The sequence below is a fragment of the Rhinoraja longicauda genome, chromosome 5, assembly GCF_053455715.1.
Source record: "Rhinoraja longicauda isolate Sanriku21f chromosome 5, sRhiLon1.1, whole genome shotgun sequence".
Lineage (NCBI taxonomy): Eukaryota > Metazoa > Chordata > Chondrichthyes > Rajiformes > Arhynchobatidae > Rhinoraja > Rhinoraja longicauda.
This window is the reverse complement of record NC_135957.1, coordinates 44,293,311-44,306,971: the sequence shown is the minus strand read 5'-3', so window position 1 is coordinate 44,306,971 and position 13,661 is coordinate 44,293,311. Positions and strand designations below refer to the sequence as shown.

The 13,661-nt window shown below is 41.7% G+C and overlaps 1 protein-coding gene across 1 annotated transcript in view; it reads right to left on the bottom strand.

Annotated features, from left to right (window-relative positions):
* Nucleotides 1–11,493, bottom strand: part of rab10 (RAB10, member RAS oncogene family) — a 33,585-nt gene extending 22,092 nt beyond the window's left edge. Inside the window, exon 1 of the mRNA XM_078399400.1 lies at nt 11,013–11,493. Within this exon, the coding sequence (XP_078255526.1) occupies nt 11,013–11,139 (127 nt within the window). The 5' untranslated portion in view covers nt 11,140–11,493. The remainder of the gene's footprint in view (nt 1–11,012) is intronic.
* Nucleotides 11,494–13,661: the final 2,168 nt, after the last annotated feature.

Here is a 13,661-nt window from a genome sequence, read left to right as displayed (position 1 = left end):
ATCTGGCAGCTACTCCCCTCACCTGTAATCACATGTTATTGCCAGGCTTGGCCTATCCCCACTTTCCAACATTCTTCCCATTCTCCACTCAGTCTGTCGAAGCCCAACCAGAATGCCATCTGTCCATTCCCTCCACAGATTCTGCCAGACCCATTGAGTTCCCCCAGCACTTTGTCTTTTGCGCATGATTCCAGCATTTGAAATTCAGGTTGCTGGCGAATATTTTCAGTGAAAAATAACAGTAAATAGCAACATTCATCTGCTTCTGCACTAGCAACATCTATATAAACACAACTAATCATTCTAAACTATCATTACCCTGGACTTCTAAACCAATATATGAACTGTAACTTATGAGAAGCAATTGATAAACATATTGTTACCTCTCCATTGACTTGAGGAGCCTAAGGTCACACTGTTCAAGAAACATGGGTGGTCAAGAGGTCTGCAGTTTGGCTCACATTTTCAGATTCTTTTGTCCAAAGAATTCCATCTTCACAGTACTAAAATTTTTCTCAACCAAAACCATTCAGCCAATTTCATAACCCTCAAATTATATGGCAATCCTTTGCAGCCACTTACAATTACTGCCCAAGGTTCAGTGATAGTTATACTATTCTTCTCATCTGTTCCTTTAGCCCAATCTTTTTTGATGTAAACCATTGCAAGCCATGGTCAAAACAGTGCTAATCCAAGCTTATTCCATTGGCTTTCAATGGTGTTTAATTTTCTGCCTTCTGTTTCTAATTTTGGATTTTGTTCCTCTGCTTCTGGCTCCATAAAGATCACAATGTCTCTACTTCCTTTGAAGATTGGGGACATTCAATTTGTCAATGTCTACAGTAGAGGCAATATCGACAGGTTCCATCACATCCTGGTTCAGCAAAATGCGCTTGAGAATGAAGGAGATTACAAAAAGTGGACACCACCTGGTCCACCATAGATCCTCCCCACCAAAGTAATTTACAGGAAATGCTGCCTCAAATAGGCCTGGTCAAATATCTAATCTGATTGGACAGCATGCAAAACAAAGCTTTCCACTATATCAGTACATGAGATAATTATAAACCTAAGCCTTGCAATCGGGTGTTGGTCACTTGCATCTTCATGCTTGATTACACAGTGTTTGCCCCAACAATTTTGGGCCTTTTTTGCACTGAAATCAAAATTTTAATTTATCAAATTGTTCATTATGGTATCCATGAGCTTTGTGATTATAGGCCTGTTATGCCGCTGCAAGAAAGAATTTCATTGTTGTGTCAGTACATTTGACAATTAAACATTCAACATCGATACAAATAACCAAAGTTCTGCAAGGGTTCAAATTCAAATTTCCACAAACACATCACACCTATTATTAAAATGCATTTACCACTCAGTCTCACCCCCCCCCCCCACCAAATCTTAGCTAACTTCCCTGCATCGTTAATTGACCTCATCCAGTTAAAATGAAAATAAATCCCACAGATGCAATACCCCAAAAGCACTTTAAAGGCTTCTCTCACACTAATGTCTCCTCTGCATTCTCTTGGCCCATCTTCCTTTTGTACTCACCTCCAGGGTATGAAGTGCTATTCTGCTTTTTAATCTCTTTCAACTCCCAATTATCAACAGGGTCCCTTGTGTTTCTACTTATTTGATTGGAACTAATGAAAGAAAATCAGTTCTTTGTTATTCATCTTCCCGCTTTTCGATCAGCTGCTACGACTAACTTGAGCCTGGGTCTGAAGGATGAAACTCACCATCATGGAATGAAACATGAAGATCGACGTGATCAACACCCAGATTTAGGTTCATTATTACCTCGTGTACTGAGGTACAGTGAAAAGCTTTGTTTTGTACGGTATCCAAACAGGTTAGATAATACTATATATCCATCGTCAAACTCAAGTGCAACAGATAGAGCAAAGATACAGAGCAGAATATAGCTTTCAGAATTGTAGTGCATCAGTTCCATTGACAAAATATTGTATGCTAAAATTACAGTATTATTATTAAAATGACAGAATTTATATGGAGGAATAAAGTAACAGATGAATTAAATGCATATTCATGAAAGACAAGTCCTCTAGAAATTAGTGAAGCATCCAGTGAGAATGATGAACTGAAGGAAATGAATGTTGGTCAAAAAAATAAATGAGTGGGCTTGAAAGCTGATAAAGCCCAGATATCCAATATCTACATATATCATATATATATCATATATATACAGCGCGGAAACAGGCCTTTTCGACCCACCAAGTCCGCGCCGCCCAGCGATCCCCGCACATTAACACTATCCTACATCCACTAGGGACAATTTTTTTAACATTTACCCAGTCAATTAACCTACATACCTGTACATCCTAGTTGTTTTGAAAAAGATAGAGCTACCCTGGTCATCTTCCAAATTGAATAGATTGAATTGCCCCTGTCGATGGAGGATCTCAAATGTGATCACACAGCTTAAGGGGAAAAAAGAGAAAATAGGGGACTATTGCCTGCAAGCTTAATGTTAACAGCAGGGAAAACATTACAATCTACAAATAAAAGATATAATAGAGTCCAGTCCAGCATTGATTTATCAGAAAAAAACATTGATTTGCCTTCGCAATTAGGATTTACATCCATTTCTTTTAGATAAATCAAGTACACATGTCCATAAAATGTTAGTAGACTAATTTAGTAGTCTTAAGTAGACTGCAAAAACCGCAACAAGAATCACCAGCAGGAAATTATGAAACTTTGCAAATGCTCTTGCTGGTACAGTTAAAAACAACTTTTGAACTTTACTTTTCCAACTCTAACTTCAGCCAAGGATTCTTCCATCAACTTTGAAATTTAGAACAAATCAAAAATGACAATCAAAGTACCTCAAATGCTGTCAAATTGCAGAAGAACTGCCTTCAAACTTGTAGGCATTGCAAAATGTTACTTGCATAAACATGAATCTTGCTTCTGAAGAATTCACTTGTCCCTGATATATGCTAGTACAAGACCAAAGCTTTAAAAACAGTATTTGCTTCAAAGAGAACACCAGGTGAGAAAACTTTACAGACACTTTCCTGGCAGTAAAATTAACTCTGGTGTGCGATAGATACCAATTTCTGTGTCATTTCCTGCTTAGAATCTGGGAAAACCCAGAAAGCACGAGTAAAGGCATATAGAAACAGTGACATACTTTGGGAAGTCATGACTTTTGGAGCAGCATAGGCAAAATTTCATATTTGTTGATCACAGGTATTAAAAGATATTAAAAGCAATGGGATTGTTAAAAAAGTTGAAATGTGCTAAATCTTCGAAGAAAGTACTATGTGGTTAAGTGTCTGAAATACATTAAGTGTCTGAAAGTACTAATCTGGTTAAGTGTCTGAAATACATTTACCTCGCTAAACTGTTTTAATAAACCAATTATGGGGACATGCAAGCTCCCTACTATACAAAACCACAAGAACCCAGCCACTGATCTTGAAAGTTAGTCACGACACAGAAATGTGGCCCAAAAAGTTAAATATCTATACCAATTGCATTGTCTTCATGTGGTGCATAGACAATTCAAATACTTGCCCAGATACTTAAATGTTGAGTACCTGACTTCATTTTTTCAGGCGGTGTATGCCAGCTGGCAATCATCCTCCAAAATAAATTCTTCCTCAGACATCTTCCAAATCTCTTACTCCGCACCACAAACTAACACAAATTCTCAACAGCAATGTCACACGAGGATGCTTTCTCAGTCCCCCACTGTACTCCCTATAAACTCATGATAAGTTTACAAATGACAAAATTGCAGTGGGCTGGATCACAAACAATGAAGACACAGTACAGGAAGGAGAAAGACAATAATCTCTCCTTCATTGCCAGCAAGACAAAGGAGCTAGTTAATGACTTAAGGAGATGTGGCGGAGTACATGTACCAATCAACATTGATGGTGCCAAAGTGGAAAAGGCCAAGAGCTACAAGTTCCTTAGCGCTGATATTACCAACATCTGTCATTGACCAAACATATTGATGCGACTTTGTCTATTTCCCAAGAAGATTGAAGAAATTCTCCATGTTTCCAGTGACTCTCAAACTTCTACCAATACACAATAGAGAGAATACTGCCAGGTTGCAGCAGCTTGATTTAGGAGCAGCTCAGCCCAAGAATACAAGAAATTGAAAAGTTGGAGATGTGGCCCAGTCCATAACACAAAACAAAATTTGCCACCCCTGATTCCATCTACATGTTGCCGTAGAAAAGCAGCTAACATAATTAAAAACATGCCCCACCTCAGCCATTCGTCCTCCTCCTTACTCCCGTCCAGCAGAAGGTACAGAAGATTGAAAGCATGCACCACCACTCACTACCGCTGCTTCTGAATGGTTCTTCCATTGGCTATGGTACACTCCAATTCATCTCCACCTCATTGTGGACATTGAACTTTGTCTTTGGAACTGATGCGCTACAATGCTGATAATTGCACTATTTATCCCTCCAATTGCTGTATTTTACAGGAGTTTGGCTTGATTATATTTATGTATACCATCTGATCTGATTGAAACAAAGCGTTTCACCTTACCTCAATAGAAGTGACAATAATAAACCAAAGCCCACAATTTGGTCTTTTACCATGAGGGAGGCTCCATACTATACAAGCAAGATCCCTTTATTCCTCCATACTCCCCTGGGACCGCCCATTTATGGCAATTAATGGAAGGGAAAACGGACTGGTCTGTTCGCGAAAGAACCAGAGGATCCCAAGGGCTTCCCAACATTGAATGGAGGTGAAGAGAGACTGAATGTCCATGCTCAAGAAGAGGCAATTGGGGGCCTAGGAATTGGAAGCTGTAGAGGTGAAGAATCTTGGATGTATGTCAGAATTAACTTGAACATTGTATACCCACAATTGTATACATTGTATACCATCAATTATGCATGTCATGCAGTACACAACTTTGGGTGCTGTCTGATTGAAGTCTGTATGTTCTCCCTGTGACCATGTGGATTTTCTCCAGGTGCTCTGGTTACTTCCCACATTCCAAGGGGGTGCAGGTTTGTAGGTCAATTGGCTTCTGTAAATTGCCCGCTGTGTAGGATGCAAAACTAGGATAACATAGAACTATTTTACAAGTGATCATTGGTCGGTGCAGACTTGGTAGGCCAAAGGACCATTTCCACACTGCACCTCTAAACTACATTCATTTCTTAACAGATACTACTACCTATCTGAATAATCTTACATTTCTGCCAAAATCTCCAAATATGGCATTTTGCCTATTACAGTAGGTATACATTTTGCAGCAGACATTCCAAAGCACAGATGATCGAACAAGTGCTCCCAAAACACAGATGAAAAATAGGAAACAACGCAACCAATATAAACATAGCACAAAAAGTAAGGAAATTTGTGTTTGGTAGATTATTTCTTTGTTGTAACAATGCTTCTTGGCAATAAATCTTATACCGTTGGAAAGCTTGTTTATTTCCCTTTTAAATGGTGCCACATTTGTAAGGAACATGCATTTGTGGGATGAGCAGCAGAGCTGAGTATATGGGATGCACCCATGAAAAATTTGCCAAATCTTCTCTGCCAATGCCAAACAGCTTATTCTGCCATTGACTCTTGTTCGGTGTTGTTTGGTGGATTGGATGATTGGTCTGAAGAAACAAGACATATTGGCAATTTAACAATTTATTCATTTAATAAACAGGAGCCACAGTAGCGTGTGGAAGAACCATACACAGCCACAACAGCCTGGCACCTCCTCCTCCTCATGCTGGTCACCAGCCTGGTCACACACTGTTGTGGGATGGCATCCCATTCTTGTCAGCACCTGGGGGTACCAGAAGCTCAAAACAAGAGTCAATAGCAACAGCAGAATAAGCTGTTTGACATTGGCAGAGAAGATTTGGCAAATTTTTCATGGGCGCATCCCATATACTCAGCTCTGCTGCTCATCCCACAAATGCATGTTCCTTACAAATGTGGCACCATTTAAAAGGGTAATAAACAGGCTTTCCAACGGTATAAGATTTATTGCCAAGAAGCATTGTTACAACAAAGAAATAATCTACCAAACACAAATTTCCTTACTTTTTGTGCTATGTTTATATACGCACAACTTCCTTTGTTCAGAAATGTAACAATTTAACAATGACCAAAGGGATAAGTCATTACCACCAGAAACACTGGTTGCTTTCCTTTTTTCTCAATTTAGGTGATTTCCAGGTTACAAATGCCCTACTTATGTCCAACCATAAATACAAACAAGCATTCGGGAGATAGACGAGTTGCCAGCTGTTGCAGGCATCTTCTGCCATGTGTGAACTCCATTCTTGTTGAGATTTGAATGATTGAATCAATTAACCTGGTTTATCTATATTCTGTCCACAGTTGACCAATGTTTTTTTAAATTTAACTATATTGCCAGGCAGCCTCAGTTCCAACTTGCTGTTTGGATTTAGTACTGTTCCATGGAACAGGAGCACGTCGTAACCTGGGGAGTATTTGTAGGGTGTCAAAGGGAATTAAGTTCACTGTAGCCTTTATACGATGAGATGGCAATATATTTTAATAATTTGCTCCTCAAAAGTGAAATCCTGTCAATGAATTAAGAACCTGCCTTACCAGAAAGTTGTGCTTGAATATTGCCCCTCGGAGAACAAAACTAGATTACCAAATATTGTTTCTACCAGGAGATAGACACAATGTGCTGGAGTAACTCAGTGGGTCAGGACCCTTCTGTAGTTACTCCAGTATTTTGTCTATATTCAGTATATACCTGCATCTGCAGATCCTTTCCACACATTGTTTCTCCCAGACTGTCACTAATTATTTCCAATGCATCGTTTAATGATTATCAGGTATGTGAGCGAGGTTAAAAAAAAAAGAGGAAAAGAGCTGAGTGCTTGCGTGAAGCGTACAGCGGAGGCCAAAAAATTGGAAAATTTATACACAAAATTACCAGTTTCAAGCCTCTTTTAGTGCATTTCAAAGTAAAAAGACATTACAAAATAATGCGAATATGTCACTGTATACTAATAACATTGAAGTAAATTCGCACATTAATTGATAATCAGCCCAAAAAGGTGGTAATTGGCTTTTCTGCTGTGTTATATATTTTAACCCTGTCTTAATTAATTTAGTTATTTAATCTTGCACTTAAATTTAATATTTACTCATTACAGTTCCACCACTCTTGGTTCCGGAGCTTTGCTGGTTTATCCAGCAGGCCAAGGAAGTCGGCTATGGGGTTAGATATGCTTGCTCCAGCCGTGGAAGTCCCGATGAGGTCGAGATTGGCTGCCTTGCACAGCCGAGGTGCCATATTTTCGGGGATACTTCCAGGGCGCAGGGGGGGTTTCTCGTGGAACCTTTTCAAGTCTATACATCGTTTATTTATTTTTCTTTCTTTTTTTTCCGATCCAAGTTCTCCGTTTATTTGGCAAAGTGAAAAACGCGGAAATCATGCAAAAGGCGCGGAAATTTGATTTTTAAATGCGGGAAATTCACGTGCCTGCATTATCTAGTTTTGCTGACCCAACATTTGAGCTGGCATGGTTTAATGCCATACCTCCTTCTTCAATCCCTGTAGCAAGATAGGTTCCAAGTGCACAACCACCACCAATCAGCACCAGTTTCCATATGCTAATCTACCTCTTTTGTTGTTGCACAGAACACTGAATTTAACTAGCCATCTTAACAATGGGTTGAACAGCAGGACAATAGTGACAAGAAACAAGATCTAAGCACCTCACATTAAGTAATTTGCAGTTAATTTGGAACATGGAGTAAAAACCGTCCCATTTATTAAACACTAGATCAAGTGGTTCCATTGGGCCCAAACCTATCCTGCATTGGTGCATCACCCTCCCCTCGGGTTGCCTCTCCTGCATTGGTGCAGCACCCTCTTCTCCTCCCCCCCCCCCCCCGCCTGGGAGCAACCCACGGTTGCCGCAGCAACCCTTCTCTTGGCCCGGGTGGCTGCCATTGGTGGAGTGGGAAAGAGTCCTGTCCCGTCCTGGTGCGGGGATGTTTAGTGGTAGACGGTGGCGGCTCTCCCGCTATTCCTGAGCCGCTGGGGGAAGGTGCTGAGCTGGCCGGGGAGAGGAGGGGATACGGGGAAGCCGAGGGCAGGCCCAGACCTCCACCAACGCCCAGCCTCAACGCCGCTGCCGCCTTTCCCCTTGGCCCACCTCAGGCTCGCGGTTACCCGGTCATGTCCAGGCCCAGGCTGCTTCCCCCGGCACTAGGCCTGGATCTGCTCAACGCGCCCCAACTGCGCAGGCACGGATGCGTTTGTTCTGCTCAAGCGTGGATATGGCGGCCATCTTACGTAAGTACCAGCTCAACGGAGCCCCAACTGCGCCTGCGCGTTTTTTTAAACTTTAAAATGTGAATAACTTAAAAAATATAACACCGATTTCAATGAACCTTCTTCCATAGGACCACAGTGAGCCTAAAATTGTCGCGCTATCGTGTACCGTTTTGGCTATAGTTCAGGAACAAGGGAACAAACGAGAGCTTTAGTATATGGAAGATGCAACATGGGGTTCATAACTACATACTGAAACCTGAACATGTTTTCAAGGCAGAAGCAATCAATTCACTGACATTTAATACAAGCCCAAATTTGAATGAGCACTGGTTTGAAAATATGAAGAGCTCTTCATAATGATTCCAATAGTGAAACAGGTTAACTTTCTTCTGCAAAATCAACTTTCAGTGGGACTGAAGAACTCCACCCACATCTGTCTGACACTATTTTTTGAAAAAGAACAGCCCGTCTCTTGCAAAAGATTCTGGATTAAGCAGTTGAATCACTTCCACTAATGCTGAAGCTCATATTTAATAGCAAGTTAACAATTCCTTAAGGGAAAATAATTTTGAGATGACATGCTTGTCAGAAGATTGCTGGAACAACTTGCATCAGAGATAACTAACATTGTGAAACACCCCGAAGCATATCATTGAAGGTCACAAGAATGGAAAGAATAGGAGAAGTAAGCCATCAGCTTCAGGCCTGCTCTGCCATTCATGATCATGGTTGATTTAGTACATGAAACACCATTTACCTGCCTTATTCATCGGCTTCACTTAATTTTATGTCCGGATAATAGAAATAACTGTTCTGTTTACAATTACCGACGGCCTCCACAACTGTGCAAGTAGAGAATGCTTAAAGATTTCACATTTCTGGTGCAAAGAAAATATCTGTCTTGCAGGTACTGTCAAGTCTTGTGGCAAATCTACATGTTTTGTTATCACTTTACATTCTTCACAACGACAAAGAGACAACGCCATTTAATCTCAGCAAACAGATCTGCATCACAGGATCTAAACTGGTGAAAATTCAGTGCATTCTGTTGCATGTAAGTTTTATGGCAATACTTCCATTTCCAAAACTCCAGGCATGATCTCATCGAGGTCCAGCATAATTTTATTCAGAAATCTTCACTTTTGCACTTAACTGTTACAATACAAGCTAACATACCATTTGTGCTTCTAAGCCTGCTGCATCAACATGTCAGTTTTGTTACCAGGCCATCCACGTCCTTTGACCATGAATATTTCCCAATCACTCAACATTGAATAAAAAAACATAATTCTTTCCCTCCCAAAATGAATAATATCACATCTTTCCAAAGTGTACATTCCAGTCATGATGTTGCAATTTAAACTAGCTTATTCAGCAAAATTAGTCAGAGCCAGTAAATTACAATAAGGAAAGAAACATTAACACAAAGCAGGTTGTATTAGCATGAAGTTGAGGAGCATTGTCTACAAAGACCAAGGCAATGAGGTGGGGGCAGGGTAGAAAGTGGAAGAAAAGGTAGAGGAAAATACAAGAAACAGCATGTCAAATTATTCAAATACTTAATCCAGAAAGGGTAATACAATGAGAATGATTAATTAGTTTTCTGATGGGCTCCAATCAAACAAAACCAATGATCATGCAACCACTATTTAAAGGCACAATTGTTCTGAATAACGTTCTGAAGTGCTGTGTTAAATTCTTTAGGTTAAACTTAAAGTACATGTCAGGGCCTTAAATGCTTTGACTTGCACCAACTCGCAAACAGGTTCCATAAGATTAGTTTAAAAAATGGTGCTTTGCACGTTCCATTTGTGACAAAATACTGAAATTAATCCAAACATACATGAAATACAAAACTGGTGGAACTCACTCGCTCACGTTAGGGCCAAATGGCCTCCTCCAGCATCTATTTTCTATGTTAATGTTTTCCCCATACAAGATCGAAGCCACAAGCAGGATTTATTAATGTTTTCTACAACTGATTGTTTATCCAATTGCAAAGCAATACACTGAAGATCTAAAAAATTACAGATTAACATTAAAACGTAATCAAAATTCACTATCCAGTGAACTATTAATTTATTTATTGTCATTTTTCTGCGGAAGTACACTGATATGTTTGATTGGCTTCGATTACTATTTATGAAACAAAGCATTTTACTCATTGAAACAGGATGTCCATAAGCACTTTCGCTACCAATATACTTTTGGGAAGCAATCACGGATGAGGTGCATGTTTTAAATATATATATATCTCTCTCTCTCTTACATATATATATATAATATATATACAAGTAAGAGAACAATCTAAAGTACAATTCAAACATCGAAAAGATGCATAGTTTCATGATTAACTTTAAAAATATTCGATTTTAAACGTCTGGCAACATTGTGTATTATAAATTACATCTTGAAAGCATAAGAAACATATTTAAAATTATGCAAATGCCACACATATATAAACAGACATACCAGAAGAATTAAGAGTACCACAACAGATAAATCTGCTATAAAATTGCACCACTCCCCCTTTCCTTGCAGAGAGGCCATTACAATGAATCGCGCTGTCTTTGGACAGCGGCTACAATAACGATAGGCCCTAGACTGTGTCCCCACCCGGTCGGCCACGCATATCCTCCCCGCGGCCAACCGAAAGGAAAGATTAAGAGCCGCTCCCCTCCCCATTTCCACAATATCCTTCGCTGCCACCAGTTCGCAACTCTGCCCTTACCTATAGTAGAGATAAAAGTGGTGTTAAAGGCGTCGTCTGAGAACCTGAAAAGCACGCAGGTCTTGCCCACGCCCGAATCTCCGATCAGCAGCAGCTTGAAGAGCAAGTCGTAGGTTTTCTTCGCCATAATCTGTCGCTCCCTCGCTCTCGCCTCTGGCTGCTAATAACTGGGGCGAGGAGAGTTCTTTTTAAAAAGGGAACAAAATGGCGCCTCTCTGCCCGTCTCTCCCTCTCTCTCGCTTCAACACCAACGCTCCGGCTGTAACAAGTTACCAACCATGAATGTCCATGGATCCGGCCGGAAAGGCGCACACACACGGGCGGCTAACCCACCAACCGGTCCTTCTTTAAACTTTCCTTTCTTTCCCCCCCCTCCCGTTTAACTTCGCGAAGACATTCGGGAAGCAGAGACGAGCTCATTCAGCGTCGACGTCAGTGCAGCGTTCGTCCGTCCGTCCGTCCGTTCACCCACCCACCCACCCAGCAGCCCGGCTGCTGCTGCTGCTCCCTGCGGCTCCCTCCTCCTCCACCTCCTCCCCCCCGCTTCACGCCTTCTCGCAACAAAAAAAACACACACAACCCGCTTCGCTTCCCCACTTAGGCTTCAGCGCCCACCCGAAGCGCTGGCCAGCACCCAGCCAGGCTTCCGAATGGTTGCTCCAGCGACCAGGGCGGTGCCCGGAGGTCCGTCCCACCGGATGCGGGCGGGGCGGGGAGAAGGAGCGCTCTGGTCGTGGGCATGTCAATAACTAGGCCCGGCCCGACTCGGCTCAGTGTCCAAGCCCATTATGTCATGGGGGGCGAGTCCTCTCCACCGCCACCACCACTGCAAGGTTCCAGAGCCGGGTGTACTTGACGGCAGAGAAGGTGCGTTACATCGAAGAAAGATACAAAATGCTGGAGTAACTCAGCGTGTCAAGCAGCATCTTTGGAGGGAATGAATGGGTGACGGTTCGGGTCGAAACCCTTCAGACTGAGAGTCGGAGGGGAGGGGGATATGGAAGGGCAAGGTGTGAAAACGACAGTTCAAAGCAGACGCTGATTGGGGAAATGTAGAATGGTTCATTATGTGCAGGGAAACAAAAACTGCAGATACTGGTTTCAATCGAAGGTAGACACGAAATGCTGGAGCAACTCAGCGGGTCAGGCAGCATCTCTGGAGAGATGGAATAGGTGCAGGAGGAGGCCATTCGGCCCTTCGAGCCAGCACCGCCATTCAATGTGATCATGGCTGATCATTCTTAATCAGTACCCCGTTCCTGCCTTCTCCCCATACCCCCTGACTCAGAATGAATGGGTGACGTTTCGGGTCGAGAGTCTGAAGAAAGGGTCAAGAGTATGAAGAAGGGTCTCGACCCGAAACGTCATCCTTTCCTCTCCTGAGATGCTGCCTGACCCGCTGAGTTACTCCAGCATTTTGTGTCTACCTTAGAATGGTTCATTGTTGGATGAAGGAAGGTGACAACGAGGCATACAAACAGTGAATTTAATGCAGTAAAATTAATCAGGATGGCAGTGAACTGGTCGGTGTACTAGGGTGGAGGAGGGTCGAGAACAGAGAGGGAAACAAAGTTAGAGAAATCAATATCCATGTCGCTGAGTTGTCAGCTGCCCAAACATTGCATGGGAACCTGTTTCACTGACATATATTTGTACAGTCCAACGAATGACAAATATGTTTTCGTAAAAGACAGGTGCGAACACTACTGAGTCTGACATTGTTGAATGTATTGACACCGAGTGTATGAAGAGTTTTTGCACAGTTTATGCTTTATGTTGCCATGATCATATTGAATGGCGGTGCAGGCTCGAAGGGCCGAATGGCCTACTCCTGCACCTATTTTCTATGTTTCTATATATTTTATTCTGAATAAAGTATATATTTGAAATAAAAAAGAGCATTCTTGCACCTTGTCAATGCTTCGCTGCTCAAAGACACCAATTGCTTTAATTTTAATAGGCTGTACCAAAAGCCTTCTTGAATATCCTATCCACCCATGATGCTACTCTCAAAAAACTATGTACTGACACTCCCAGATCCTTCTGCTCTACCTCACTCCCCAGGGTCTTGCTATTCACTGTGAAGGTCCCGTCCTGGTTTAACCTACCCCAAAACAATACCTCGCACTTATCTGCATTAAACTCAATTAACCATTCTGCAGCCCAGTTGTCCAACTGATCAAGATCCTGCTATAATTTTTGATAACCATCTTCGCTATCTACGCTACCACCAACTTAAATATCATCTGCAAAATTACCAATTCTACATTCTCATCCAAATCGTTGATATAAACCACAAACAGTAATCAGCCTAGCATCGATCCCTGAGGCACACCACTAGTCACAGGCCACCAGTCTGAAAACCAACCTTCCACCATTACCCTGTTTCCTTCCATGAGGCCAATTCTCTATCCAGTCGGCGAGCAGTCCCGGGCCCCATGTGTTCTAATTCGCAGTACATTAGTTTTAAGCTATCAACATATCAGAGAAGAAAAGTGCAAAAATTGCTCAGTTCCTTTAAATAACGTTACATAATGTAATGCGATTACATTTTCACTAAGTGTATTTTGAGATAATCAGTCTGATATATCCTGACCAATGAGTTGTATTCCCCTTTGCAGCTTAGTCTTTGAACAGCTCAATCAGGGG